At 41.7% G+C, this 27,722-nt stretch overlaps 1 protein-coding gene across 2 annotated transcripts in view; it reads left to right on the top strand.

Annotated features, from left to right (window-relative positions):
• Window positions 1-27,722, top strand: part of USP9X (ubiquitin specific peptidase 9 X-linked) — a 192,375-nt gene that overhangs the window by 84,977 nt on the left and 79,676 nt on the right. For both annotated transcript variants that reach the window (XM_032219596.1, XM_032219595.1), the window contains exons 15-22: window positions 6,799-6,932; window positions 8,089-8,176; window positions 8,879-9,221; window positions 11,467-11,562; window positions 12,129-12,340; window positions 12,746-12,986; window positions 13,179-13,328; window positions 13,419-13,539. In XM_032219596.1, the coding sequence (XP_032075487.1) occupies window positions 6,799-6,932; window positions 8,089-8,176; window positions 8,879-9,221; window positions 11,467-11,562; window positions 12,129-12,340; window positions 12,746-12,986; window positions 13,179-13,328; window positions 13,419-13,539 (1,385 nt within the window). The remainder of the gene's footprint in view (window positions 1-6,798; window positions 6,933-8,088; window positions 8,177-8,878; window positions 9,222-11,466; window positions 11,563-12,128; window positions 12,341-12,745; window positions 12,987-13,178; window positions 13,329-13,418; window positions 13,540-27,722) is intronic.

Here is a 27,722-nt window from a genome sequence, read left to right as displayed (position 1 = left end):
CAGAATTACCTAATTATTAGTCACCTTCAAATGGTATGACAAGTATGTGACCTTTGAAATTGATAGGGGTAACATAAAGTTTAATGCAGGAATTCCCAATCTTTTCAGCTCATTGGTCTCTTCAGGAAGTTTCAGATTGCTCATTGACACACACTCCAAACATTTATTGTATGGAAATAATAATATTTTAAGTAATATAATATACGTAATAATAACAAAATAATAATGGATAACCCCACTGATTTGTGGAAGTTGATATGGACCACTTTGGAGAATTCTGATCTAAGGAATTTGAAGTAAGATTCTGTATTGGTCATTTACACCTCGGATGTTATTAAGATGTGAATTGTTAGAGTATAAATTGAATGTGGTAGGAGTTAATAGAAATATTGAAGCTGAGTTGTCATTTATATTCATGTCACTTATTTTGATAACAAATGATTTTAAAAGCAGTTGAGAAAGAGTAGTAATTAAGAAGTAACTTATTTACCTTCATTTAATGGTTTGGCAGTGTTTCAAGGATTAGGGTCACAATTCAGTCCTTTGATCTTCAAAGAACAAAGAACATATAGGTAGTTTTCACTTAACAAGGATCAGGAATTTTCATTGCTAAACAGCACAGTGCAATGTCACATGACCACACTACTTAATAATAGAAATTTTGGCATTTCTGGTTTCCATTAAGCGAAGCCCGTGCAGTCATCAAATCAAATGTCATATGGTTGCTACTCAGGACCACCTCCTGGCTCCCCATTGACTTTGTTGGAAGCCAGCAAAGAAGGTTACAAATGATGGTCACGTGATCGTAGGATATTGTGACATCGTAAGTACGAGGACTTACATGCTCGTACTTAATTAGCACTTGTTTTAACAATCACTGAATGAGTGGTCATTAAGCAAGAAGAGAGGAATGGTCAAGATGTTTGACCCATAAAATTATTCCAAACAGCTGAAAATGGATTGAAGTCACCCTGTTCATATTCTGTCACTGAATTTTTGTGATGTGATTCTAGGGTTCTAAGGACTATCAGCTATATTAGATTTGCATCTTCTGCCAGAAAACAGCATTCATTCTCCTGTGTACTGCTTGGAGAAAACAAGCATGGGTTAAATTCAGCACATTAGTCTAAAGACTGAGTTGAAAAAAGTCTTGGCCACTCCTCTCTTTTCTTTCAGATAACAGTTTTTTAACTCAGTCTAGCCAAAATGAGACATATTCAAGATTTCTCCAACTCAATCTGGTTATATTAGCTATTAGATTGAAAAATTTCTCATCTTAGATTCTCCGTTAGAAGTGCAGCAATTATAGTTTGGATTGTTTGCAAGATTGCAAATTGCCCCGGTGAGTGTGCTGGTATCTCTTGGCCCGCCGGTAAGAACCACCAGCACTATTCATCGTATTTATTCATTCTGGTTTGACCCCTGAGGAACGTTTTTCTAGCAGTTGAAGCTTTCGCCCAACCTGTTGGCTAGTCTCTGTAGCACGAGAGAGATGCTTGTTAAGAGGCAGAGAGTTGGCTTGCCGCTGCAGTGTGGCATTTCTCCATTGTTTTGACTCGATTGCTGGTGTGTTTCGAACTGCACGCCAGAAGGTTTCACACCATTGGTCCAGCGCAACTGTTTTTCTTGGTGCTGGTAGACCTATTTACTGCGCATGCGTACGTCCTGACTCCACTCTCTTGCAGAGATCGGAGTCGGCGGTGGCGTGTTTGATTGCTCTGAGATTTCAGTGTGTTTAGGCTGCTTTTCCAATCTGTTACCTCACAGCTTGCTGCTAGCCTTGGCACTGAGTGCTGTGCTTACTGAGGTCTACTGTTTTCACAGAGGCTTATTTCTCAGCCAGCTGCCTTGCCTCTCCTTTGATCCATGTGGCCACACAGTACAAAATGGCGGACCGATCGACCTCTACCAACAGCGGGGCAGCATGATCATCCCCCAGTTGCTTGCCTTCCACTGAAACTTCCAGTTCACAGACTGGTAGGGTCGCAACGAAGGGCCCTTCCACCAGGGCCAAAGGAAGCAAGGCCAGCAAATCTAAGAATCGCTGTAAGGGTATAGAGGCTGACTGGACTATAGGGGGGGCAGACCGCCTCACCCTCTCAGGCCCCCGGGATCATAGAAGGATCTTTGGGCCCTAGTCTTCCTCCTTCACTGGTGGACGAGAGGGGATCTCCTAGGAGTAGGGCCCTTTCACCCCCACTATTAGAGACCAGCAGATCCTTGTCCCCTGATTATTCCTGGCACCAGGAGTTTTCTGTGACTGATGTGAGTCTCAGGCTTGACCCTCCATTAAGTAGAGCTGTTGCAGGACCAGATCCTCCTCTTAGACCAAGATGCTCTGCTCCAGAGGCTACCTTCTCCCCCGCTATGGCGGGGCTCGGCCCAGAAAAGGGTCAAGGCCTCGCCCTTCCCTACACAGCAAGGCTTCTCTGCTGGGAGATGAGATAGGGGAACAGGAGCTATCTGAAGATGAAGGCATGACCCCCGCCTTCTCAAGCCTATTTCGCAGTCTTATTTAATTGTCTCTTGTTGAAGACCAAGTCCTTTTGGGCGCCTGAACCTGCTTAGTCCTACCAACTCTACCAGTCTTAACAACGAAACTACTTGCAGGGAATGGATTATTCCCAGTATAGATCAGGATTCCAGGACAGGTAGACAGCCGCAGTTCCATCAGCACAGCCCCAATCCCGGCATTCTTTTTGAGGATCAGGCAGTAGGCCCTATCGCCGATACAAGTGACTCCCAAAAGCGTACTTCCATTGGCAGTCGACTATTAAATTTTGCCAGCCAATAGGAGGTGACCATGTCAGACACTTGGGTTCTTCAAACAGTGAGGCTCAGCCTCACTCTAGAATTCCTCTCCAGGCCCCTGAGGCACTTCATTTCGTGTCTCTATCCCCAGTTGTCAAGTCAAAAGGGGTCTCATGGAAACTGAAATCCAACATCTGTTGGATATCTGTGCCATCGAACCGGTTCCATTGAACCAGATAGGACTAGGATTTTACTCAATTCTCTTTTTAGTGCCCAAGAACTCGGGGTGGGGTGGGGGTGGAGAGCGATCCTAGATTTTAAAAGGCTCAATGTCCACCTGGCATACAAGAGATTCATGATGCAGTCCCTCTGAGCCACCAGGGGCACCAACTGACATCAATAGATATCAAGGAAGCCTACCTCCACGTACCTATCAGACCATCTCATCGGAGGCTCCTGAGATTTTGTTTTGTGAGCCACCACTGCCAATATCGGGCTCTGCCATTTGGCCTGTCCTTTGCACCTAGGATTTTACGAAGTTACTCTCAGCGGTAGCGGCACACCTCAGATCAGTCCCGGTAATGTTACAATGCTACCTCGACGCAATTCTGATCCTGTCGTCGTCCCCAGATCAAGCACATCGACCTCTCCAGACCACGATCTGAACTCTGCAACAACACGGGTTCTTGATCAACTTTGGCAAAAGCCATCCACACCCAATCACCAATCTCTTGCATTTGGGAGCAGTAATAGACACTATCTCTTGCTAAGTCTCCCTGTCACAGGAACGGCACCTCAGCATCAGGGCACTGATAAGCCAACTATGGAGATGGTGGTTGACATCCCTGGCGATCCTGTCCCAATTATTAGGCAAACTGATTTTCTGTATAAATGTCATTTCCTGGGCTCAGTTTCACGCATGGACTCTCCAGTGGTTCCTGCTGCTGTATCAATGGGCCAGCGATGGCAGCTCCAATTTGCAGGTACGAATACCCACTTGAGTTCTGCGCTCACTGCATTGGTGGACGTCCTCCACCATTCACAAGGGCTGCCACTTCAGGGAGCCAGAGCGTGTCACAGTCACATCCGACACCAGCCTCTTCGGGTGGGGAGCTCACTCACAGAATTGGGCGGCCCAGGGGCGGTGGAGTCAACAGGAGCTCGCCAATATCAATTGACTAGAGCTCAGGGCAGTTCGACTAGCACTTCAACAGTTCCACCCGCTGGTAACACACTGCCATGTACTCATACTCATGACAACGTGGCCGCGAAGGCCCATATCATCCGCCAGGGGGGCACTCACTCCAGGTCCCTTATGATCAAGGCGGACAAGCTCGGCCGGTGGGCGGAAGCTCACACCCTATCCATCAGGGTGCAGCACATCTCCGGAGTAGCCAATGTCCAAGCGGACTGGCTGAGCAGGTCAACCGTGGACCACTCGGAATGGCGCCTACACCCGGGCCTGTTCCAGGAGTTATCCAGACAATTCGGTCGCCCGACGGTAGACCTTTTTGCCCATCCGACGAATGCCCAGCTCCTGAGGTTTTTTGCCAGGTTTCTAATGCACGGAGCAGAAGGAGTTAACACTGTGCATTGCCCATGGCCTCAGGGACACCTGTACATCTTTCCCCCTCTCACACATCCTGAGGGTTGTGCAGAAGATCCTAGAGGAAGGGGCAGAGGTGCTTCTGGTTGCCCTGCACTGGTCCAGGAGGACCTAGTACATAGACCTCGTCAATCTATCCATTTCTCATTCTTGGTGGATTCCCGATGACAGGATAGTCCTCAGCCAGGGGGCTCTTCTCCATCCAGAGCCCCAATGTTTGCAATTAGCCATTTGACACTTGAAGGGGATATCCTGAGTCGAACTTTTCCCAGAAGGTCATTTGGACAATTGAGGCATCCTTCTACCACCAGAAATATACAAGGCCACATTGGTAACCTTCTCCAGGTGATGCCGAAAACAGCTCATAGATCCACGGTCAGCTTCTGTTCCGCAGATCCTCAACTTCCTCCAGACAGGGCTGGATAGAGGACTAGCATCCTCTTCTTTTCAAAGGCAGGCTGCTGCCTTATCCACAGTAATTGAGTCAGTGGATAAATGTACCCTCGCTCAACACCCCAGGGTCTGGAGTTTCCTCAAAGGAACTTCAAATTTCAGTCCCCCTGTGGTCCATCGTTACCCAACTTGGAATCTGTTCCTCATCTGCAGGCCCTCATCGCATTGCCTTTTGAACCACTTAGGTCTGTTATCCATCAGCTGTTGACACTGAAGGTGGTTTTCCTCGTAGCCATCACCTCAGTGACGAAAGTGTCAAAGCTGGCGGACCTGTTGGTCAGAGAGGATCTCTGCTTGTTCCATCCGGACAAAGTGGTCTTGTGTTTGGATCCTTAGTTCTTACCAAAGGTCAACTCCTATTTCCACCACAGTCAGGATGTCGTCCTTCCCAATTTCTGTCCTTTGCCGTCCCATCCACTGCTCGACATCTGGAGGGCCCTGCATCGCTACATCAAATGCACGGCATCATTCTGGAAATCCAAGTCAATGTTCCTCTCCTTTCAGCCGGCCACAATGGGCCGTAAGGTCACTCCCTCTACCATCAGTCGCTGGATCAAGGCCTGCATTTTCCTGGCTTATGACCAACAATCTCGCCCGCTACCTAGACGCATGACCACTCATTCGACTAGGAGCATGGCTACCTCGGGCGCCTGGGCTACGCAGGCTTCAGTGGAGGAAATCTGAGGGCAGCGATGTCATCACCATCGCCCTTCATTAAACATTACAAAGTTGGGGAGTTTGCCTCGACTAAGGCCTCATTTGGGCGACGTGTTCTTCAAAGGGTTATTTTGGACTCCTGGACCAGGACTCTTCCCGCCCATGTGACTCTTAGCTTGAGTATATCCCATGTTTGTATTCTCCAAACAGTACACAGGAGAAAGTCTGTTGACTTCCTTGAACGGCTGTTCTGTGTGTGCTGCGGGAGAATCCAACCAGGCCCTGTGTCCGGCTGGCCCAGGGTTTGTGGCGGATCACCTTCTTACCTATCTTGACTTACTGTCAGAGACTTAACTTCATCTTGAACATCTTCTTATGGCTGCGCCCTGTTAAAAAACTGGCATCTGAAGGAGAAGAGAGGCGTAGCCAAGACTTTTTAAAACTAAATCTCGATGCTAATAGGCTGAATTTAACCCATGCTTGGACTATCCCACAGCGCACAGAGAACAGCCATTCAGATAAGCCAACGGACTTTTTCATATTGGATTTTAAATTTGTTAATAATTTTTGCTAGATGACAAACTATAGTTCTATAAGGACCTGCCTGTCCTCTCTGAACAAGAAAGTAGCTCTTGAAACAATTAGCATTTCAAATATAGCCTTTTATTGAAGAAAAGAGATAGCAAGACAAAGGAAGCAAGATCCGAGGATTCCCCCCCCCCCGCCACCGCCATTCTTTTAGGTTAAGGCAGCTAGAAACTCTTCCCCTCAGTCCAGTGTTGAATAAGCCAATCCAAAGGTGCGAAGTTGTTTTGAAAAGGTGATAAGAAGCTGTTCTCAGGCTGGCGGCTCTGAAGCTGAGAGAAAACAGATGGCCCTCCCCCCCCTTACATTCCCATGAAGGTAAATCAAAGTACAGGATAGATAGGCACCAGGAAAAAAGCTATAAATTACAGAATGCACCCAGGCCCCCTCTCCACCAAAATGACAGTGTCCCAATAGGAATCTATGGTACCTGACAGGTTCAGAAGCTTTTCAAAAATGATTGTATTATGCAGTAGAGAGTAACTTGCTGTTATATAATTCATTGCTATGAAAATAGTTCCATGACAGATTTTATGAAGAGTATGCCTTTAATATAAAGCTGTAGCTCCTGATATTTATTCTGTTATATGTTGAATTTTAAATTGACTTGTATAAATGTTCAGTTTTGAATGGGATTTTAGTTTAAAAATGTAATACCACTTTGGACTATCATTTACTTTCTGTAGTATTGAATGAAAATATTCATATTAAATATTTACCTATAAGTTTTATATTTTTAATTGCAGTCAAACTCAGCGAAGCCCCCATGTATTTTATCGTCATGACTTAATCAATCAACTTCAGCACAATCATGCTCTAGTAACTTTAGTTGCAGAAAATCTTTCAGCATATATGGAAAGCATGCGACAGTATGCTAAAGGTGAGTTAAATTTTAAAGTTGTTTAGCTCATTAAAATTCTCTCCTAAACATTGTTAGGATGGTTAGGATTTTAATCTGAGAAATGTGAGATCACCTATTCTATAGAGGAACATGTAAAAACAAAAAGTGTGCAGGATATTGATTTGTTTTGCAAAAGTAAAATATTTTTCACAGTCTATTTCTATGCCATTTATGAAACATTTTTAAATTCAATTCAATTCAATTTATTAAATTTATATGCCGCCCTTTTCCCCCGAAGGGGACTCAGGGCGGCTCACAACTCAAACCGGGGAGGGGAATACAGACAAAAGATTTAAAAACAACAACATAACAATATATAATTTAAAAACTCACAACAGTCATACCATTCGAGACGGGGGCAACAGCTCTTTAGCCCCAGGCCTGTCAGAACAACCAGGTTTTGAGGGCTTTGCGGAAGGCCTGAAGGGTGGTGAGGGTTCGAATCTCCACGGGGAGTTCGTTCCAGAGGGTCGGAGCAGCCACAGAGAAGGCTCTCCTCCGGGTAGTCGCCAGTCGACACTGGCCGGCGGATGGGATTCGGAGGAGGCCTAATCTGTGGGATCTAATCGGCCTAGCGGAGGTAATTGGCAGCAGGCGGTCTCCCAAGTACCCAGGTCCAATACCATGAAGGGCTTTATAAGTAACGACTAGTGCCTTGAAGCGTATCCGGAGACCAATAGGCAGCCAGTGCAGCTCGCGGAGGATAGGTGTTACGTGGGTGAACTGAGGTACACCCACAATCGCTCGCGCGGCTGCATTCTGGACAAGCTGAAGTCTCCGAATACTCTTCAAGGGCTGCCCCATGTAGAGCACGTTGCAGTAGTCCAGTCTAGAGGTCACAAGGGCACAAGTGACTGTTGTGAGGGCCTCCCGGTTCAGGTAGGGACGCAACTGGTGCACCAGGCGAACCTGGGCAAATGCCCCCCTGGTCATTTATGTTAATAAATTTTTGAATAAGTTACAAAAGAATCAAAGGACATTGGTATGGTTGTCTTGGTTGTTGCATATCTAAAACATAAATTGTTCAACAATACTAAAATGTTGGCAATTCTAAATGGATTTCCTTGGATACATTGAGACTTACTGATGATTAAACATATATAATATTATAATATCTGCTTCTTAAAAATTGCAGAGCATGGAGAATATGATCCACAAACTGTAAGACCAGGAAGTAGATACAGTCATGTTCAAGAAGTCCAAGAGCGGTTGAACTTTTTACGGTTAGTTTAAGCATAGTTTGTGTTGGGGGGGGGGGGGGGGGATAAAAAAATAAATGTTCCTTAATGAGAGAAAATATATTTATTTACTTAGGTGAAGAACTGCATATTCTTATTGCAATATATGTAGAATAAGCTTATTCTGATTTGTAGACTTTATTGCAGAAAGATCCTTAGAAGAGATTATACTTCTTGCATCTTAATTTTGATCCTGTCAGTCTAATTGCCATTCATTTAATAAAGTATTGATATGCCTACCCCGTAACCTCTTTCAGATGGACCCATTTCATGTACATTGTTTTCACTAGAGTTCCTACAATTAGAATAATTACTTCATAGCCAAGCTACTCCAGAAGGATGGAAAAATAAGTAGGGTTCTTTTTTGAATAAATGGATCTTGATATCTCTTGATTCATCAAAACACATTTGAACAGCTAGTTTTAAGGATAAGAAATTAGTAAATATAAAATTAGTAAATATTAAAAAAAAACTTAGCTTGTCAGGTTTTGGAGGGAATCATCTTAAATGAAATGTAGTAATGTGAAAGTATTGATGTGCACATTATGTAATAATGCTAAATTATCTTTTTTCCCTTTTGGAAATTTCAAATTATTTGAATTTAGGTATATATGGCAAACTTTATTTTTAAAGTATTCATGAGATTAATACGTATTTCTAATGATTTGTTCCTTTGTTTTCTGCAAGATTTTTACTGAAGGATGGTCAATTATGGCTCTGTGCTCCTCAGGCAAAACAAATATGGAAATGTTTAGCTGAAAATGCCGTCTACCTGTGTGATCGTGAAGCCTGTTTTAAATGGTATTCTAAACTAATGGGAGATGAACCGGACTTAGACCCTGACATTAATAAAGACTTTTTTGAAAACAATGTTCTTCAATTGGACCCTTCACTGTTAACAGAAAATGGAATGAAATGTTTTGAACGTTTCTTCAAAGCTGTGAATTGTCGGGAAGGGAAGCTAGTAGCAAAGAGACGTGCCTATATGATGGATGACTTGGAGTTAATAGGACTAGATTACCTTTGGAGAGTAAGTGTAAAAAATATACTCTTAACTATTCAAATTGAGGCTGTCATTTACTTTCTGTTAATAGTATTGATGGTATTGAAAAAATGCCTTTACAAAAAACACTATTTTTGTAAAGTAGACAAATCAACAATTACATATATGTGGAATGAAGCATCATTGTGTATTTTAAATGTGCTTACATTGTTTTGTACATTTCATATGTTCAGATATAAAGCTTAATGTTTTGTGATAGTATGGCGCTCTTGTGTACTATTTTAAGACTTGCAATACAATATAACAGAATTGGAATGGACCTTGGAGGTCTTCTAGTCCAACCCCCTGCCTAGGCAGGAAACCCTATACCATTTCAGACAAATGGATATCCAACATCTTCATAAAGACTTCCAGTATTGGGGCATTCACAACTTCTGGAAGCAAGCCGTTCCACTGATTAATTGTTCTAACTGTCAGGAAATTTCTTCTCAGTTCTAAGTTGTTTCTCTCCTTAATTAGTTTCCACCCATTGCTTCTTGTTCTGCCCTCAGGTGCTTTGGAGAATAGTTTGACTTCCTCTTCTTTGTAGCAACCATTGAGATACTGGAACACTGCTATCATGTCTCCCCTAGTCCTTCTTTCATTAAACTAGACACACCCAATACCTGCAACCGTTCTTCATATGTTTTAGCCTCCAGTCCCCTAATCATCTTTGTTGCTCTTCTCTGCACTCTTTCTACCACATCTTTTTTACATCGTGTCGACCAAAATTGAATGCAGTATTCCAAGTGTGGCCTTACCAGGGAATTATAAAGTTGTATTAACACTTCACGTGATCTTGATCGCTTTTAAACTTTAAAAAGTCATAGATCTAAAAGACTTCTAAACAGTATATAAATAAGGGTTTTTTAATTTAATGAATTATCCAATTTTAGTTGAAAATGTTCTTCAACTACTACCAGCATAACAAGATTGTGTACAGCTGTTTTTTCCAACAAATTTATCAACTATATCAATAAAGAAGAATATGTAGCTCAGGGTAGAAATGAGGGATGCTAGCACTGATGATGTTGCCTAGTTGGGGTAATGAAACATCTGCAAGAAAAAAGGAAGCTCAGAGAGCACCAAGGACCCCTCATTATCAACTATATAGCAAAACTTTGACTGATTTAATGGACTTTGTATGTAATTTTCTTAAGTAATTTACATAATTTATGTCATAATTGTGCAGTTGATGTAAATACCATTAAATCATTGTGACAAATTATTTCATATTTGATATCACACAGATGAAATAATTTCTAACAATGATATAAATTCTTTAAAGACATCTGAGAATAATGGGCAACTCCTTCTTCAGAGTACTCCATTAAAGCAAGATTTTATTATTTCCAAATTATAGGGGAAAGATCCAATGATTAAATCTTTATAATAGGAAAATTTGAAGTGTGCCCATTGTTCTTAACTATTTTTCCACAGTTATTTAAAGTAATAGTAAATTCACACTATTACTTGGGAAATCGCAACATAACCAAAATGTAAACAAAAACAATATTCCATTAACAAATCCAGAAGACCTAGATTTCAACATGTTTTCAGTATTTACTTGGTATTAGCTTTTTAAGTAATGAGTTGGCTTTCTAAAAGTTTCTTTGTAGCTTCTTATGAGAACACTGGATGTAGTCTAGATTATCATATAGCATATCTAGAGCCAAGGTGGCGCAGTGGTTAAATGCAGCACTGCAGGCTACTGCTAGATCAGCAGGTCAGCGGTTCAAATCTCACCGGCTCAGGGTTGACTCAGCCTTCCATCCTTCCGAGGTGGGTAAAATGAGGACCCAGATTGTTGGGGGCAATATGCTGACTCTCTGTAAACCGCTTAGAGAGGCCTGAAAGGCCTATGAAGCGGTATATAAGTCTACTGCTATTGCTATTGCTATCTGGAAAAATCCACAGTGCTCTCTGTAGCATGCTACTCTAGCCATTTTGTATATGGTCTGCCATTTTCTAGAAGTTAAAAACCAGAAGTGGTTTGTCATATTTTGGATGAAATAACCTGTAACACAACCAGAACACCCCTAGAATAACAGAAACTGCTATTGTTTGGAGCATTAAGTCCAAAAAATGGCATACCAAGAATGGGTAAAATGGTATGGATATTCCAAAGGTTTTAAAAACATTCCATTTCCAAAATGGTAAGTTGGGTATATGCTATTTTAGATCATTTGTTATACAATTTTAGCTTAACATATGCTTTATGTTGTTAATTTAGGTTGTAATTCAAGGAAATGATGATATTGCCAGTCGAGCAATAGATCTGCTGAAGGAGATTTATACCAACCTTGGTCCAAGATTACAAGTTAATCAGGTAAAATATTTCTTTCTATAGGAAGTTTTGTTGCAATTTCAGAAGAGTAAAAATCTTTTTTGTATATAGTCAACCAAAGAGTCCAGTCTAGAAATAATCACAGTAAATACACATTTAATATTGCTTTCACAATATAGACATGGTTAATAATATATTACCACCACCACCAAATGTTCTCTGACATAAGCAGATATATTTATCTAATTTGGGTGGTCCATAACTTTTATTATTTTAGAATAATGTAATGTTCTGTGGTAAGAAAGGTTCGACTAGTGAAGACCTGCTATTTTGACATTAATCTTTGTTAACTGGAATAAAGTATTGATATTCTGTCAGACTACATGACAGTTATGATTAATATTCCTTGTATTTTGGGCAGTGCTTATACCACTAGAGTAAACTATGTTTGGCTTGTTTTGAACTTTTAAAATATTTTTTGGAATTATAAAATTGGGGAAATCTGCATTTCTACATGTAATTTATTGAGGTTTATTTTTCAAATAAATATTATTTATTTCCTTTTTTTGAATAATTGATAAAGTATGGCTCTTTTGGCATTTGTACAGGTAGTTATCCATGAGGACTTCATTCAGTCCTGTTTTGATCGTTTGAAGGCATCCTATGATACTTTATGTGTACTGGATGGAGATAAAGATAGTATTAATTGTGCAAGACAAGAAGCAATAAGAATGGTGCGAGTGTTGACTGTTTTAAGAGAGTATATAAATGAATGTGACAGTGATTACCATGAAGAACGAACAATTCTACCAATGTCAAGGTTTGTGGAAAAGTCAGTTTCCTAGGGTGCAGTAATTGAACTATTAATTAGATATGATTCAAATTAGTAGTTTTATTACAATAGGATACATATGTTTAGGATTATGCTAATCAACTTATTGTCTCAATTATCTAAATATCAAGGTTTGTAAGTGCAGTTCAACAGAATTATAAATGTCATGTTTATTATACTTGATACATGCAAGAAAGATATATTTTATCTGACTTACAAAATAAATAGCCATCCCTTTCAGAAGAATTCAGAATAAGAAACACATTTTCTTATTAGCAAATTGTCAATGTTTTAAAAAGGAGTAAAAATATTTATTAACTGTGTTTTACCATATTAACATTTTTAAATATCCAGGATAATTTTAACTAGAATTTCATTTCTCTATATTTTCAGAGCTTTTCGTGGTAAGCACATCTCTCTAGTAGTTCGTTTTCCAAACCAAGGTCGGCAGGTGGAAGATTTGGATGTTTGGTCTCATACAAATGATACCATTGGTTCAGTCAGACGTTGCATTCTCAACCGTATTAAAGCCAACAGTGCACATACCAAAGTAGAATTATTTATTGGAGGCGAATTAGTAGATCCCGTAGATGATAGGAAATTAATTGGACAATTGAATCTGAAAGATAAAACAGTAAGTACTAAGAAAAATTATATACTGATAAAATGTGTGCCCATAACACTATAAATATAATCTATAATGATAGAATTATGCATTAGTAAACTTGCACACTTGTGGTTTAATACATTCAGAAGCTTTTAAAAATAGTTATGCACTACTTGATGTAGTTTATCAATTTACATCTGCATTTTACTCTGTCTGCAGTTAATTACAGCAAAGCTTACACAGATAAGTTCCAATATGCCTTCAAGCCCTGATAGTTCCTCTGATTCTTCCACGGGTTCTCCTGGTAACCATGGCAATCATTATAGCGATGGTCCAAATCCAGAAGTTGAAAGTTGCTTGCCCGGAGTTGTAAGTAAAAGAACACATGCATCTAAATGTATAATACTAGGCAAACATTTAAAATTTGCATCTTATGACAAATTTCTATTTTTATTGTAGATTATGTCACTGCATCCTAGATACATCTCATTTCTTTGGCAAGTTGCAGACCTAGGAAGTAGTCTAAATATGCCATCTCTTAGAGATGGTGCACGAATCCTTATGAAATTAATGCCACCAGGTAATTTTTTTATTCTATAATTTTCAGTTAAAATATATATTTGCAAATGGAAAGATCATAAAGTGTTTATATAAAATCTGTACACCCATATCCAAAATTTTAAATTGACACTCAGAAAAATACAACATCCTTCACTCAATTAAAAGATTGAAGGCAAATGAGGTCCAGGCAGAAGAAGAACATCATGGCTTCAAAACTTAAGGGATTGGTTTGGACAAACTCAGCAGCACTTTTTCATGCAGCTGTTGAAAAAATAAGATTGCCAACATCTGATGACGGATATGGCACGAAGAAGATGATACACCTCTTGTTTTTGACATGTAAAAATATCATACCAATATAGATCATTTCAGATTTCCCCACCATCTTTAATATAAGCTATCCAGCCAAAATCTTTCAAAGGGGAAAAATAAAAATACAAAAATATAGTTTCATAAGTGTGCGCACCTTTAAACTAATATTTTGTTAAAGCACAACGTTCGATCCTCCAAAGGGGTCCTGACCCATAGGTTGAGAACCACTGATGTAGACCTTGTATCCTCCTTTCCCAGGAGGAAATGGCTCACCTTAAAGAGGGTCGCTGGCCGATTTATGCCATTACAATTGGTGCAGAGAAGTACTTAATGCTTCACTACCTGAATTGCTACGAGGTAGGCCTTAATAGCAGCTCTTACCTGTATTCAGTTGTTCACCCTGTCTTCCACCAACGGTGCTTTAGATATCTCTTGATCCGTTTTGCCCCTCTCAATTCCTTGAGGGCATTCTTGTACACAGCTCTCTTAAGGTCATCACACAGATTTTCAATTGAATTCAGGTGTGGGCTCTGGCTGGCCTATTCCAAAACATTGATCTTCCTCTTCTAATGAAGCCATTATTTTGTTAATTTGGAAGTATGCTTTGGGTTATATGTTTTTTATATATATAAAGGTTTTTTTATATTTTCATAACATATAATCACATGTATACTATTATGTAGCCAACATCGTATTGTATTATTAAATATTTACATTAATTCATCTTACCGTCAACTCCCAAAACCAATTACCTTATCAATCACTTTCTTCTCCCTCTCTCCTCCCCTCCCTATCTCCTTTCTTCTCTGTGTCATCCTTCTCTTCTCTACTTCCACTTCCTCTCTCCTTCTCCTCTCTCCCCTTTCTACTCCTCCTTTCTCTCCTCCTCATTTCCCCACCCCCGCCCTCTCCTATCCATCTCCTTCCCTTACCTCTCTCCTCTTCTTCACACTCTTCATCTCATTCACTTGGTGTATTTCAGCTTCTGAGCAAGCTCCATTTTATGGTGATGGTATTTATAATTCCTTTTCAATATACATATATCTTCCTCCTTTTTTGAAAAAAGTAGAATAAAAAAGTATACGTACATAGTCATTGTGCTTTTAAACTCCCAACCTAATTTTGGCCGATATGTAGAACTGGTTACAATTCCCAGCTATTCTCAGCATTATATTTATATAATTATACATCGTTACGCACCCCCAATTTGTGATTCTGTCTTTAAATCTCAATAGTTTGCCATTGTTCCCTCTCCATTTTCCATATCTTGGATTAGATTACTCTTAATTGTCTATAAATGGCAATCCTTACTGTTCAATGTTCATTACAATTCCATTAATCTACTATATAAAATAACAAGCTGTAAACATCTCACTTTGTTCATCATCTTAAAAGTTCTATATATGTCCATGTTTCGTATGTTTTAACCCATGCTTAATTATCCTTCTATTGTCAGATTCAATCAATTAGTAACTCAGTTTAATTATCATGTATAAAAGTGAATCACAAATCCCTGCTTTGCAATCTCACCATATCAGTTTCATATTTGTCCATATTCCATATATTTTAACCTTTATTCAATTATTTTTCCATTATCATATTCAACCAGTTAGCAACTCCATTTTATTTTCATATTTAGGAATAAATCCTTTATCTTAGCTTTATTTTCCCATATAACAATTTCTAGTTGTCTGATTTTTTTCCTAGTAAGCCTTTTATCCCACTTCTCCCTTTTCTTCGTTTTGACACATCCACCCTCTTCAGTTTTCCCCAAGCCACCACCAAAAAGATCTTTTATATTTCTCTTTGTTGGGGTGTAATCTCCTACTTCAATTTTCCTTATGCCACTTGTTAGGTAAGCTCCCTGTTGGGAGAGCGAGTGCGTTCAGAGAAGCGTTGTGAGAGTTGTGTTGGAGAACACACAAACCAGCATACAGAGACAACTGCAGTTTAAATAGGCTTTTACTTTCGTGGAAATAGAGGTATCAGAGTCCATCAAACAGTCCAAGTCATACACGGATAAGGCAGTCAGTCATCAATGTCTTTCAGTTGAGGGATAATCCAAATAACATAGTCCATAAACATACAAACAGTCCGGTATTCAAAGTTTGCTAGCAGTTGCAAAACTTACAATAGCTCATGGCACTTTCTAACAGCCAGCTTCCAAAACACGCAAGTCAGATCAGCCCAGCAGCTAAGAAACAGAGAGCTAATAGTAATTCTGGCTCCCTCTTATGGCCGATTGAGGAAAACAGCAACCAATCACAGTTTACTATATGCTTTAAAGAAACAGGTATAGCATTGTTACATGAGTTATATATTGCCAATCCAACCGTTAGATTATATTCCTAACATTCTCCCCTTTGGGTAGGACAATATATAAATCTTACAATCTTAATCCGTATTCCTCGCAACAACATTTATGCTTTATATTACCTTGGGCCTAAGTAAAATAATCTGCGATGTTATCTTCAGACATACAATACTCCAGTGAAACTAATTTACTATTCACACTTTGTTGTACATTCAGATATATCAGTGTGTTTTGAGCTAGTTTTTTACAGCAAGATTGGATGCCATCTGAATTGCTGCTTGATTGTCTTCGAAAACAACAATAGGCTCTTGTATGTCAATTCCCATATCCAGTAGGAGTTGTTTATAGCAAAAGGCTGTTGGCTTACCTGAACGGTCGTTCTCAAGGCACTGCGAGGAGAGTCCAATGCTGGGTTAACACAGCCTATCTGCCCTTGGACTGAATGATGTTTTTAGTTGACCACGCCTCCCTTTGCCTCTGCATGCTCAGTTCGAAAATGAAGGAAACCGTCCTGTAATCAGTTACAGTCAATACAGTCACAGCGTTCAATATAATAAACACCCCGGGCGGGTTTGGACTCTCCTCGCAGTGCCCCGAGAATGACCGTTCAGGTAAGCCAACAGTCTTTCTCCAGTGCACTGCTCGGAGAGTCCAATGCTGGGACATGCCCAAGCTATTGAGTCCCAGGGTGGGGAAGCGCCGTAGCCTCTGGCATTTCAGCCACTCTTTGTAAAACTCTTCTGCCAAAAGAGGCTTCGGCTGAGGCAAAGGTGTCAATCTTATAAAGGCCATGGGGGAGGCCCATGTGGCCGCTCTACAAATGTCTAGAATAGAAGCCTGGGTTGCCCAGGCTGCAGACGCTGCTGCGCTCCTAGTCGAGTGTGCGGTGACCCGTCTCGGAGCTGTTTTGCCCTGGTGTTCATATGCCAGCTTGATGCAAGCGCGTAGCCAACGTCCCACTCTGTGAGAGGAGACCTTGTGGCCAAGGGACGCAGGGAGGAAGGAGACAAAGAACGCCTCTGAATGGCGGAAGTCTTTTGTCCTCTTTACATACGTGCGCACGGCTTGTCTCACGTCCAACTTGTGCCACTCACGCTCCTTAGGGTGAGAAGGATGGGGACAGAAATTGGGCAAAATAAGCTCTTGAGTCCTGTGAAACAGAGAGTTAATTTTCGGAGTAAAGGACGGATCAAGCCTCAGAATTACTCTGTCCGGGTGAACTACGCACAAATCCTCCCTGACAGAAAGAGCTGCCAGCTCGGATACCCTGCGAGCGGATGTAATAGCCACCAGGAAGGCAGTTTTGATGGTAAGGTGGCGCAGACTGGTCTTTCTCAAAGGCTCAAATGGGGCTTTTGTCAGAGCCTTAAGCACAAATGGAAGGTCCCAAGACGGATACCGGTGAACAGCTGGAGGGCTGATGTTCGCTGCTCCTTTGAGAAAGCTCTTGATCTGAGGAAGGTTACTCAGAGAGCGAAAGGAGCCCCTAGCCAGGATAGTAGACAGCGCTGCAACCTGACATCTGAGGGTGCTGACCGCAAGACCCTTATCCAGACCCTCCTGCAAAAAGTCTGGGGTCTGAGGGATTGAGGCTGATGAGGCCTCTATGTCTCTAGTCCTGCACCACTGAGAGAATGCGGCCCAGGTGGCATCGTAGATTCTAGTAGTAGAAGGCCTCCTGGACGCTTGGATTGTTCGAATGACCTGGTCAGAGAACTTCTGCTTTCTCAGGAGCTCCCCCTCAAGTGCCAAACGGCTAGCTGTAGCCACTGGGGCTCTGGATGGGTGATGGCCCATTGGCTGAGGGCAATTTGGTCCCGAGGGATTCTCCACGGTCTCTGAACTGAGAGACTGACCAGGTCTGCGTACCAGGGCCTTCTGGGCCAGAAGGGAGCCACCAGAATGAGGTCTGCCTTTTCGGCCAGGAGCTTGTTCACCACCTGAGGGATGAGCGGAAGTGGAGGGAAGACATACAGTAGTCCCTGAGGCCACACTGACCTCAGTGCGTTTGTTCCCTCCGCCTGGGGCGAGTGGTAGCGACTGAAGAAGCGTGGGAGCTGTGTGTTGTTGTGTGTGGCAAACAGGTCTACCTGAGGCTTGCCGAATCTCCACACAATCTGCTGGAACAGGTCCGGGTGCAGGCGCCATTCCGAGCGGTCGATGCGTTGGCGACTCAGCCAGTCTGCTTCCCGGTTGCTTACGCCGGAGATGTGATCTGCACTGAGAGAAGCCAGATGACGTTCCGCCCACCTGCCCAGTGCTTCCGCCTCAAGCATGAGGGCCTTTGATCGAGTGCCCCCTTGCCGGTTTATATGCGCTTTTGTCACCACATTGTCTGTCATCAACAGTACATGAGCCCCTTTTACTAGAGCGGCGAACCTTCTCAGCGCGAGGCGAGCTGCCCTCAGTTCCAGCCAATTGATGCTGTGGGCGGCCTCCCTCTGAGTCCATCGGCCTTGGGCTAGGTGGCCCTGACAGTGGGCGCCCCACCCCAGGAGACTGGCGTCCATGGTGACAACTAGTCTTTCCGGCTCCTTGAACAAGCAGCCCTTCTTGACTGCCTTGGACCTCCACCATGCCAGAGACCGGATCACCTTTCGTGGGAGCCGAACCTTCCTGTGTGAGTTGCTGGCCTTGGCCCTCTGCATTGGCAGCAGGAACCACTGCAGCTCCCTAGCGTGAAGACGAGCCCAGAGAACCACCCTCAGGCACGATATCATTATCCCCAGGAGCTGGGACAGCTGAATGATTGGTACCGACCTGGCAAGGCTGCAGTGTTTCACTCTGCGTCTCAGGTTGGACAGCCGGTCTGGAGAAAGAAATACCTGGCAGGAGGTGGAGTTGATGACTGCACCCAGGTGTTGTATACAGGTGGATGGCCGGAACTGGCTCTGCTCCATGTTGACAGAGAAGCCATGGTGCTGCAGGGTCTGCACAGTTAGAGAAACATCGCGGTGTGCCTGCTTGGTGGTGAGAGAATGAATAATTATATCGTCCAAATAACATTCCAGACGAACCGGATGACTGCGGAGATGAGCCGCTAGCACTGCCAGAATTTTGGTGAATGTTCTGGGCGCAGATGATAGCCCGAAGGGAAGTGCCCTGTATTGGAAATGCTTCCCTTCCGAACAGAACCTCAGGAACCGCCTGTGGGCCACATGGATGGGGACATGCAGGTAGGCCTCTTTGAGATCTATTGATGTCAATAGGTCCCCCTCCCTCACACAGTCCAGGATGGAATGGAGTGACTGCATCTTGAACCTCTTGTAAGCCAGATGCTGATTTAGACTTTTGAGGTCCAAGATGGCCCTCCACCCCCCTGAACTCTTGGGCACAAGGAAGAGGATAGAATAGAAGCCCCTCCCCTGCTGATCCCTGGGACTGGCTCTATCGCCTCTATCTCTAGGAGATGGCGGATTTCTGCTCTCATGCGCTCCCTCTTCTCTGGGTTCCTGGGGGTAGGACAGCGAATAAACTTTCTCTGGGGAAAGGTTAGAAAATCCAGGACAAGGCCCCTCCGAATGGTGTTGAGGACCCACTTGTCCGATGTTATCTCCTCCCACCTGTCGGCGTACAGCCATAGCCGACCCCCGATGGGGGGATCCCTGCGACCGTCACTTCCCCTTACGAAAAGGACGGGAGCCACCACTGTTGTTTCCTCCTCCTCGAAATGTTCTCCGAAAGGAAGACTGGGATTGGTTGGCACGAGCACCGAAGGGTCTGTCTTGGTGCCTATCCCCCCCTGCCTGAAAGGGTCTCTGGTAGGAGGAAGGGTGAGAAGCTTGCCCTGCTTCCTGACTCCTGTAAGGTCTCTTACGAAAGGACCCCGCCCCTTTCCGGTCACCCCTCTTAAGGGTTGCAGGAAGGATCTTGCGTTTGTCTTTGGTTTCGGTGACAAACTTGTCCAGGGCCTCTCCAAACAGAAGGCCTCCCTTAAATGGGGCCAATGCCAGCTTCCACTTGGCTTTCATTTCGGCTTGCCAATGCCTAAGCCATAAGAGGCGGCGTGAAGTGATATTGGAAGCGAGAGCCCTGGATGAGAATTTGGCTGCTGCCGAATACTCGACAGCGGTAATAATTTTGGTTAGCTCATGGCGCCATCTAGATTTCCTGGGTGGTGGCCTAGACCTGAGTTGGCGTAGCCAGAATAAGGTGGCCCTGATAAAGAAGGAGGCAGAGGTGGATGCCTTGATGGCCCAGGCAGACGCCATGTGTGTTTTATGACACGCCTTTTCTGACCTCTTATCTTCTGCCTTTAGTCCCTCTAGGAGCTCAGCTGGCAGGTTTGAGTTGGAAGTTAGAGACACAACTGGGGCATCTACTTCGGGGAATTTCAGGATATTTTCCATTTTCCCTCCAGGGCATGCAGTGCTCTGTCCCCCCCACTGGGGTTGGTTAGGGTGCCTGGCTGTAGCCACTGGCGCTGTACAGCGTCCATAAAGAGGTCAGGCACTGGGATAACCTCAGGAGTTTCTATTGTCTCTTGTAACAGAGATAATATTCTCTAATGTGAGGATTCAAACGTGGTCCAAAATGGGAAACTTTCCAGCCTATCTGACCTTAGACTGGAGCTCTCCCAAAACAGACTGGCGGACTGAGTTTTCGAACTGAGCATGCAGAGGCAAAGGGAGGGGTGGTCAACTAAAAACATCACTCAGTCCAAGGGCAGATAGGCTGTGTTAACCCAGCATTGGACTCTCCGAGCAGTGCACTGGAGAATCAAATCTGTACATAATAATGACAAACATGAGAACTCAGCCTCCATAGTTGATAGACTTAAATGTTTTTGTCTAATAGACCGCCATTAGTGATTTTCCCAGGAATGCAAAAAAACCCTGATGTTGATTTCTATGTAGACACATCTGTAGCAAAACTTGCATCAGCATATGCAGTTAAGCTCAGATCATCTTTAAGTTCTAAATACAATGCATAATGCATCGTTTGCTTAAGATATCTTAATATCCTCTTAGCAGCTTGCCAGTGCCTTTCTATAGGTTCAGCATTAAACCATCCTCTGCTACCAATTGATTTACACTATATGCTATGTCGGGCTTGACCAATTACTCAGATACGATAAGCTACCAATCAATGATTAATAAATAACTTTATCAAAAGCAGGGCTTTTTACATCATCATGGCTAAATTCCTCATCCATTGGAGTTTTAGCTGGTTTACACAGTTCCATCCTAAACGTCCTGAGTAGCTGGTTAATCTTCTCCGTTTGTGAGATTTTGTATCCTCCCCTAGTTTTATCTATTTGTAAACCAAGATATTGCCTAATCTCGCCGAGATGTTTTATACTGAACTGTGTCCTTAACAGTGTCATAATACTCATCGCTTCTTGCTCAGTTTTAGTGATTAATGCTATGTCATCAGTGAACAATAGCAACAATGAAATCACACCATCACTTTCTTTCCTAAACAAACATGGATCAGCCATGCCAGTTTTAAAACTTTAGTTAACTTTTTAACTATACATTGATTCCATTCATATCCTGATTGCTTCAAGCCATACAGACTCTTTTACAACCTCCAGCAATCAGTTTTACTATCAGTTTTGAATCCTGCAGGTTTCTGTAAATATATAGTATGTTGCAACGGTGCATGAAGATATGCTGTCTCTACATCTAAACAATTAACTATATATTCATTCATTCTTACTGCCCACACTAATGCTGCACGTAACGTTGCAGCCTTTAAACTAGGCGCAAAGACCTCATCATAGTCATTGGCTGACTGAGCAAACCCTTGTGCAACTAACCTGGCTTTATGGGTTACAGTCACATCTACACTATTTTTAAGTTTAAAAATCCATTTACAACCAATAGCATGTTTACCTGGTGGTAACTTTACGTTTTCATACACATCTAGCTTATGCAATGATTTTAATTCTGTTTCCATTGCATCTTTCCAAGCTTTATGTTCCTCAGTTGGATGTAGAGTTTAATTCTTGGTAATCTTGGTAAATTCTGTCTTTTTTTTTTTTTTTTTTTTAAATATATTTTATTCAATTTTCACATTCCATTTGCAATCATTTATATACAGGGTATTTACTATAAGAAAAGAAAAAAAGGAAAAAGGGAATAAAACGAACAAGTAAAAAGGAAACACAACTCATCATTCACAACCCCACCTAACCCTTCCATCCTCCATACACCCCATCTACCCCCTCCAACTTTCCTTTCTCCCTCTAACACTCCCCTCCTACTTCCCTTTCCCCACAAACCTTCCTTCTCCCCTTACTCCCCAGACACCCTCCTTACATTCCCCTTACTCCTTCCTTACTCCTCCCTCTTCTTTCCCTCTACCTCCCTCCTTGGTGTATGCCTTTATTCGAGTGTTGTTTGATCTAATAAAAGTAAAATGAACCAAGGAAAAAAAAAAAAAAAAAGAAAAAAAAAGAACCACCGTATATAAATACATTCTTGTTCTTATTAAGACTATGTTAACACCCCCCCACCCCACCCCCCACAAATCCCCATCCCTAATCCTCCCGACTTCCCAGGGCCCACACCTGGCACTACCTTCTGTCTAAAATATCTTGTATACATATGGATTAAAAAATAAAAGTAATATATCAAAAGAAAAAAAAACAGAGAAAAAAAAAAAGGAGAAAAGAAAAGAGAAAAGAGAAAAAAAGAAAAAAAAGAAAAAAAAGAAACCACTCTTTGTGTTGATCTCAGCCCCCCATCTTTATCTATGCTTAAATAGTATAAATCATTCTATCTATATTTTATTCTCGTCTCTTACTTCTTTGCTATTTACCCCAACCTTCTGTAGATTCTCCCGTTCCTCTTCCTAAACCTCATGATCCCTTCCAATAAAATTTAAGCAACGTGGTTCATGCCATATATTCAAATATAACTTTACAGACAAGTAATCAAACTTTCCCTTCTAGTAAAATTTAAACAGCGTAAATGATCTTTCTTTACCCCCTTTTCAAACAGTAATTCAAAATAATCTAACCAAACTTCCCCTTCTTAGTAAAGTTAAGCAGCGTAGATCAGATATTACTTTACACAGGAATCAATTTCTATCTTAAGATAATTCCAACCGACTTCCTCTTCTAATAGGATTTAAATAACTTAGTTCATTCCACATGCATTTTACCCTCATCCCTCACTTGTCTGATATTTACCACTATCAGATTTATACTAGCATTTGTTTAAAATATAACTCAGAGCGATTTAAGTAGCATGGATCATTCCACATATTCAAATAATACTTTCAGCAAGAGTCAGTTAACCTTCTATTTTAAGGTAGTCCCTTCTAACAAAGTTTAAACAACATAAATCATTCCGCATTCTTTTTACACTTATCTTAAGATAATCCCAAGCGGCTTTCTGTTCTAATAAGCTTTAAACAACGTAAATTTTACCCTCATCCCTTGCTTGTCTGATGTTTACCACAAATAACGTAGTTCATTCCACATGCATTTTACCCTCATCCCTTACTTGTCTGATATTTACCACTATCAAATTTATACTAGCATTTGTTTAAAATGTAACTCAGAGCGATTTCAACCAACTTTCCCTTCAAATAAAGGTTAAATAACATGGATCATATTCAAATAATACTTTCAGCAAGAGTCAGTTAACCTTCTATTTTAAAATAGTCCCATCTAACAAAGTTTAAACAACATAAATCATTCCGCATTCTTTTTACATTTATCTTAAGATAATCCCAACCGGCTTTCTGTTCTAATAAGCTTTAAACAACGTAAATTTTACCCTCATCCCTTACTTGCCTGATGTTTACCACTATCAAATTTATGCTAACGTTAATTTAAAATCTAGCTCAAAGTAGTTTCACCCAGCTTTCCCTTCTGATAAAAATTAGTCCGCTTTTTCTACCGGAGAGAGGTCTCAAACCCCCATTCAGTCCTCAACTTTAGCAAGCATTTTGAAGTGTCTAAATTCTTGATCTCCGTTTTTCTGCTTCTCCGAGGGAGGAGGGGCTACCCCCTCCATCTTGCAGCCACATGGCCAGCCGCTTGCCTTCTCCTTCCGCTTGTCTCTCCTCTCTTCCAAGCGCGTCAGGAAGTCCCGCCTTCAGAATCCTACAATAGAAATCTTGAGCCTCCGAAACAGAGTTAAGACAAAATCTTTGATTCTCAAATGTAACCGTGATACCGGCAGGGGCCTCCCATCTGTATCGAATCTGTTGACTCCTAAGCTCCTTAGTTAAAAAGGTGTAGTCCCTTCTTGCCTTCAGCATCTGAAAAGGAATATCTTTGAAAACAATCAGGTCCTGGCTGTCAACTCGGAAACTGTTATGAAACTTTTGCACAATCGCATTTCTAGATTCTTTTGTAGAGAAATGTATAATTATGTCCCTCGGGAGCTGTCGCTGTTCCGCTATCAATGAGTTCTGGCGATAGATTTTCCGAATCTGCCAATCAAAGTTAAGTCCCGGGCTTCCCAGCGCATGGCTGAAGGCTTCAGCAAAGGTCTGTTTCAAATTCTCTTGCTCCTTTTCACGGAATCCTCTGACTCTTATTGCAAATGCCTTCCTATTAAAATTTATCGTCATAAGCTGTTCTTCGTTATCTCTAACTTTTTGTTGTAAAATTTGAATATTGGTAGTCAAATTAAAATTAGCCTTCTCCAGACTTTCCAATTTGTTCTCTATTTCAGCAGAGTAATCTGACAGGGCAGACACGGCTGCAAACGTATTCGCCTTCATTTGATTAACTTTAGATTTTAGATCATCATAAAGTTCCAATACAAATTCCTTAATTTCTTGCTTAAAGGCATTAAACATTTTAAAGAGATATTCCTGTGTTAAAAATTCTCCAGTAGAGGGCGTAGGAGACAAAGGCTGTGTTTCCAGAAAAAATTCTTTAAATTCTTTAGACACATTTGTAGCAAGACGCTTCTTTGATCTGGGTGCCATAATAAATAAACAAGTAAGCAGCGCTTCGCTCCCCTCTATTTCCAAAGAAGAAGAGTTTATTTTGTTAAGGAGCGGTCTGCAGGAAGATAAACCCGGCTAAGTACATCCAGTAATCATCCACGGAGAGAAATCGCCATTTTGAGGTCTATTTAGACAAAGAAGTCTCTAAGACGAATGGTGCTGGTATTTAAGATAGTAATAAAAGCATAAATCTCACAGGGGTGGTACCCTCCCGTATCAATTCTAGCTTGAAAAAACTTTGTTTTGTCCTGGGGGGGGCTAGCCTGTCTGGGGCTGCCAAAAAAAAAAAGGCAGCTGAGAAGAAATGGCTGGAGATAAAAGCTCCGCTTCGGCTGGATCTAATCTCTTTCCACAGCCAAAAAAAGAAAAAGGCTGTGGCTTACGAATAGACCCTAGCCTACGGAGCTATCCTCCCTGCCCCTTTCTTAGCCAAAAAGGGGTGCTATCTATGATCTTATTTAGATATACAAACCAGATCTCTGAGGAGCTCGGTGGAGCCCTCCTCGGCAACAGGCCACGCCCCCAGGAAGTCCCCCTGGTAAATTCTGTCTTGCACCCCCTTCCCATGAGTTGTAAGCCGCCCTGAGTCCCCTCAGGGAAAAGGGCGGCCTATAAGTGACAATAAAATACTAAATACTAAAAAAAAAACCTCTTCCTTAATTTCTTTAATTACTGGTTTTCCTACCTCATCATTAGTGACTACTTGGGTGTCGATAATTAAATTATCATTTGTTTCTAATTTATTCCACCCCAGGTGTTCTATAAACTTAGCACTAGCGCTACAGTAAATCTTAGCTGTGCCCTTCTCCCAAAACCTAAATGATCTATGGTTAGCCTCATATCCTACAAAAATAACTGTCGAGCTCTATGTTGCCCTTTCAGTCTCACTTGTGATGGTATATGCACCCATGCTGGGGCTCCAAATGTATGTAGGTAACTCAGATCTGGTTTTCTGCCATGCCACCTAGTGAATGGCAATTCACCGGTTGTTGTATTCACCACATTATCTAAAACATGGTTACTACACATCATAGCTTCACCCCACATTGTTTCCGGCAAACCTGAATCAGCTATCATAGTTCGAGCCATGGCCTGTAATGTTTGCCCCCTTCATTCTACAAACGAGTTATGTTGTGGCCTATAAGGAGCAGAACGTTTGTGCTCGATTCCAGTTGTTCTTAACATTGTTTGGAATTTATAATTGGTAAACTCCATCCCATTATCAGTAACTACAGTAATAACCTTGGCTTTCATCTTTCTTTCCGCAAACCTCAGCCAATGAAAGAAATGCTGAAACATTTCTGTTTTGTTTTTCATTAAGTAACAGAAACAATATCGGGAATAATGATCCATGATACTCAAAACATAACAGGCACCTCCCAAACTGGGTTTTAAAGGTCCTATTATATCAGCAAAAACAACCTCCAGAGGTTCCTTTGTTTTAAAACCATTCAGTCTGTTTGCTGGAGTAACTTTTTTTTCTCCTGATTGCATACATTTCAGTTTAAATATTTTCCGTATGGTTTTAATTTTACTCCTTCTGCCAACTTAACAGTTTATTGCAGCATCTTGAAATTAATGTGCCCCATGGATCTATGTAGTAAATGTATGCATTCATTATGGGATTTAACATGATAAGCTGTGTTAGCCATCTGGCCATCCGGTATAACATACAAACCGTTTTTTAAAGTAGCAATAACCCTGTTATCCAGCTTTTCAATAATACGGATGTCTCCCCTAAAGGTTACCACATAGCCAATGTTAACCAGAGCCCTAACTGATAGTAAGTTGAATTTCAGGTTAGGTACATATAACATTGGTAAGTGCTCATTTAGGAATGAACAACATGCACTACCTTCACCAGACGCCCTCACCTTCCATCCATTTGCCAAAAATACATGTTCCTTGCTCGTGGTCATTTTTACAAACCTTTTTCTATCTCTAGCGATGCACTGTGATGCTCCGCTATCAATAACCCACAAATCATGGTTTACTGGTGCATTGCTAGACATAGCCAAAATTTACATAGCCAAGTGGACATTAGCATTTTTTCTAGCTCTTCCGGAGCTCTGTGGTTTTGCCTTTTTACAGAATCTAGCTATATGTTCCTTAGCCCCACAAGAGAAACATTTTCGAACAGTATAGGCAGTAGAAGGTGACTCCTCATGTTGTGCTGGTTTCTCTCTCAGTTGTTCCCTCTCCATCCTTCTTCTTGAATCTTCCAACAGTCGTGCAGTAATGTCAGTCAATGTTAGTTCATTTCGGGTTAGGACTTCAAGAGAAGATACAAAAACATCATAACTCTCATCCAGTGAGGAGAGTATGATATAAACTTGATGTAGCTCAGAAAAAATTAGTTCTTTTTCATGTAGCTCCTGGAAAACCCCTTTCATAAAGGTTAAATGAGCTAACATATCTCCACCTCTCAGAAGACGTGCCCTAAACAGTTTGTGTGTGAGATGTATGTGTGCACCTACAGTGTCACGTACATAAATTCTCTTCAAATTCTCCCAACATCTTGCAGCAGAATTTTCTCCATGAATATGAACTAATTGTTGGTCATTCTGTGTTAGACCAATAATACACAACTCCCGTTCGTTGCATCGCTGAAAATCTGCTATCTTCTTAGCATCTTCATCGTTATCTGGATTCCAAGCAGT

This window comes from Thamnophis elegans, chromosome 6, assembly GCF_009769535.1.
Source record: "Thamnophis elegans isolate rThaEle1 chromosome 6, rThaEle1.pri, whole genome shotgun sequence".
Classification (NCBI taxonomy): Eukaryota; Metazoa; Chordata; class Lepidosauria; order Squamata; family Colubridae; genus Thamnophis; species Thamnophis elegans.
Note: the sequence above shows the minus strand (reverse complement) of the source record. Positions and strands in the feature narration are given on the sequence as shown.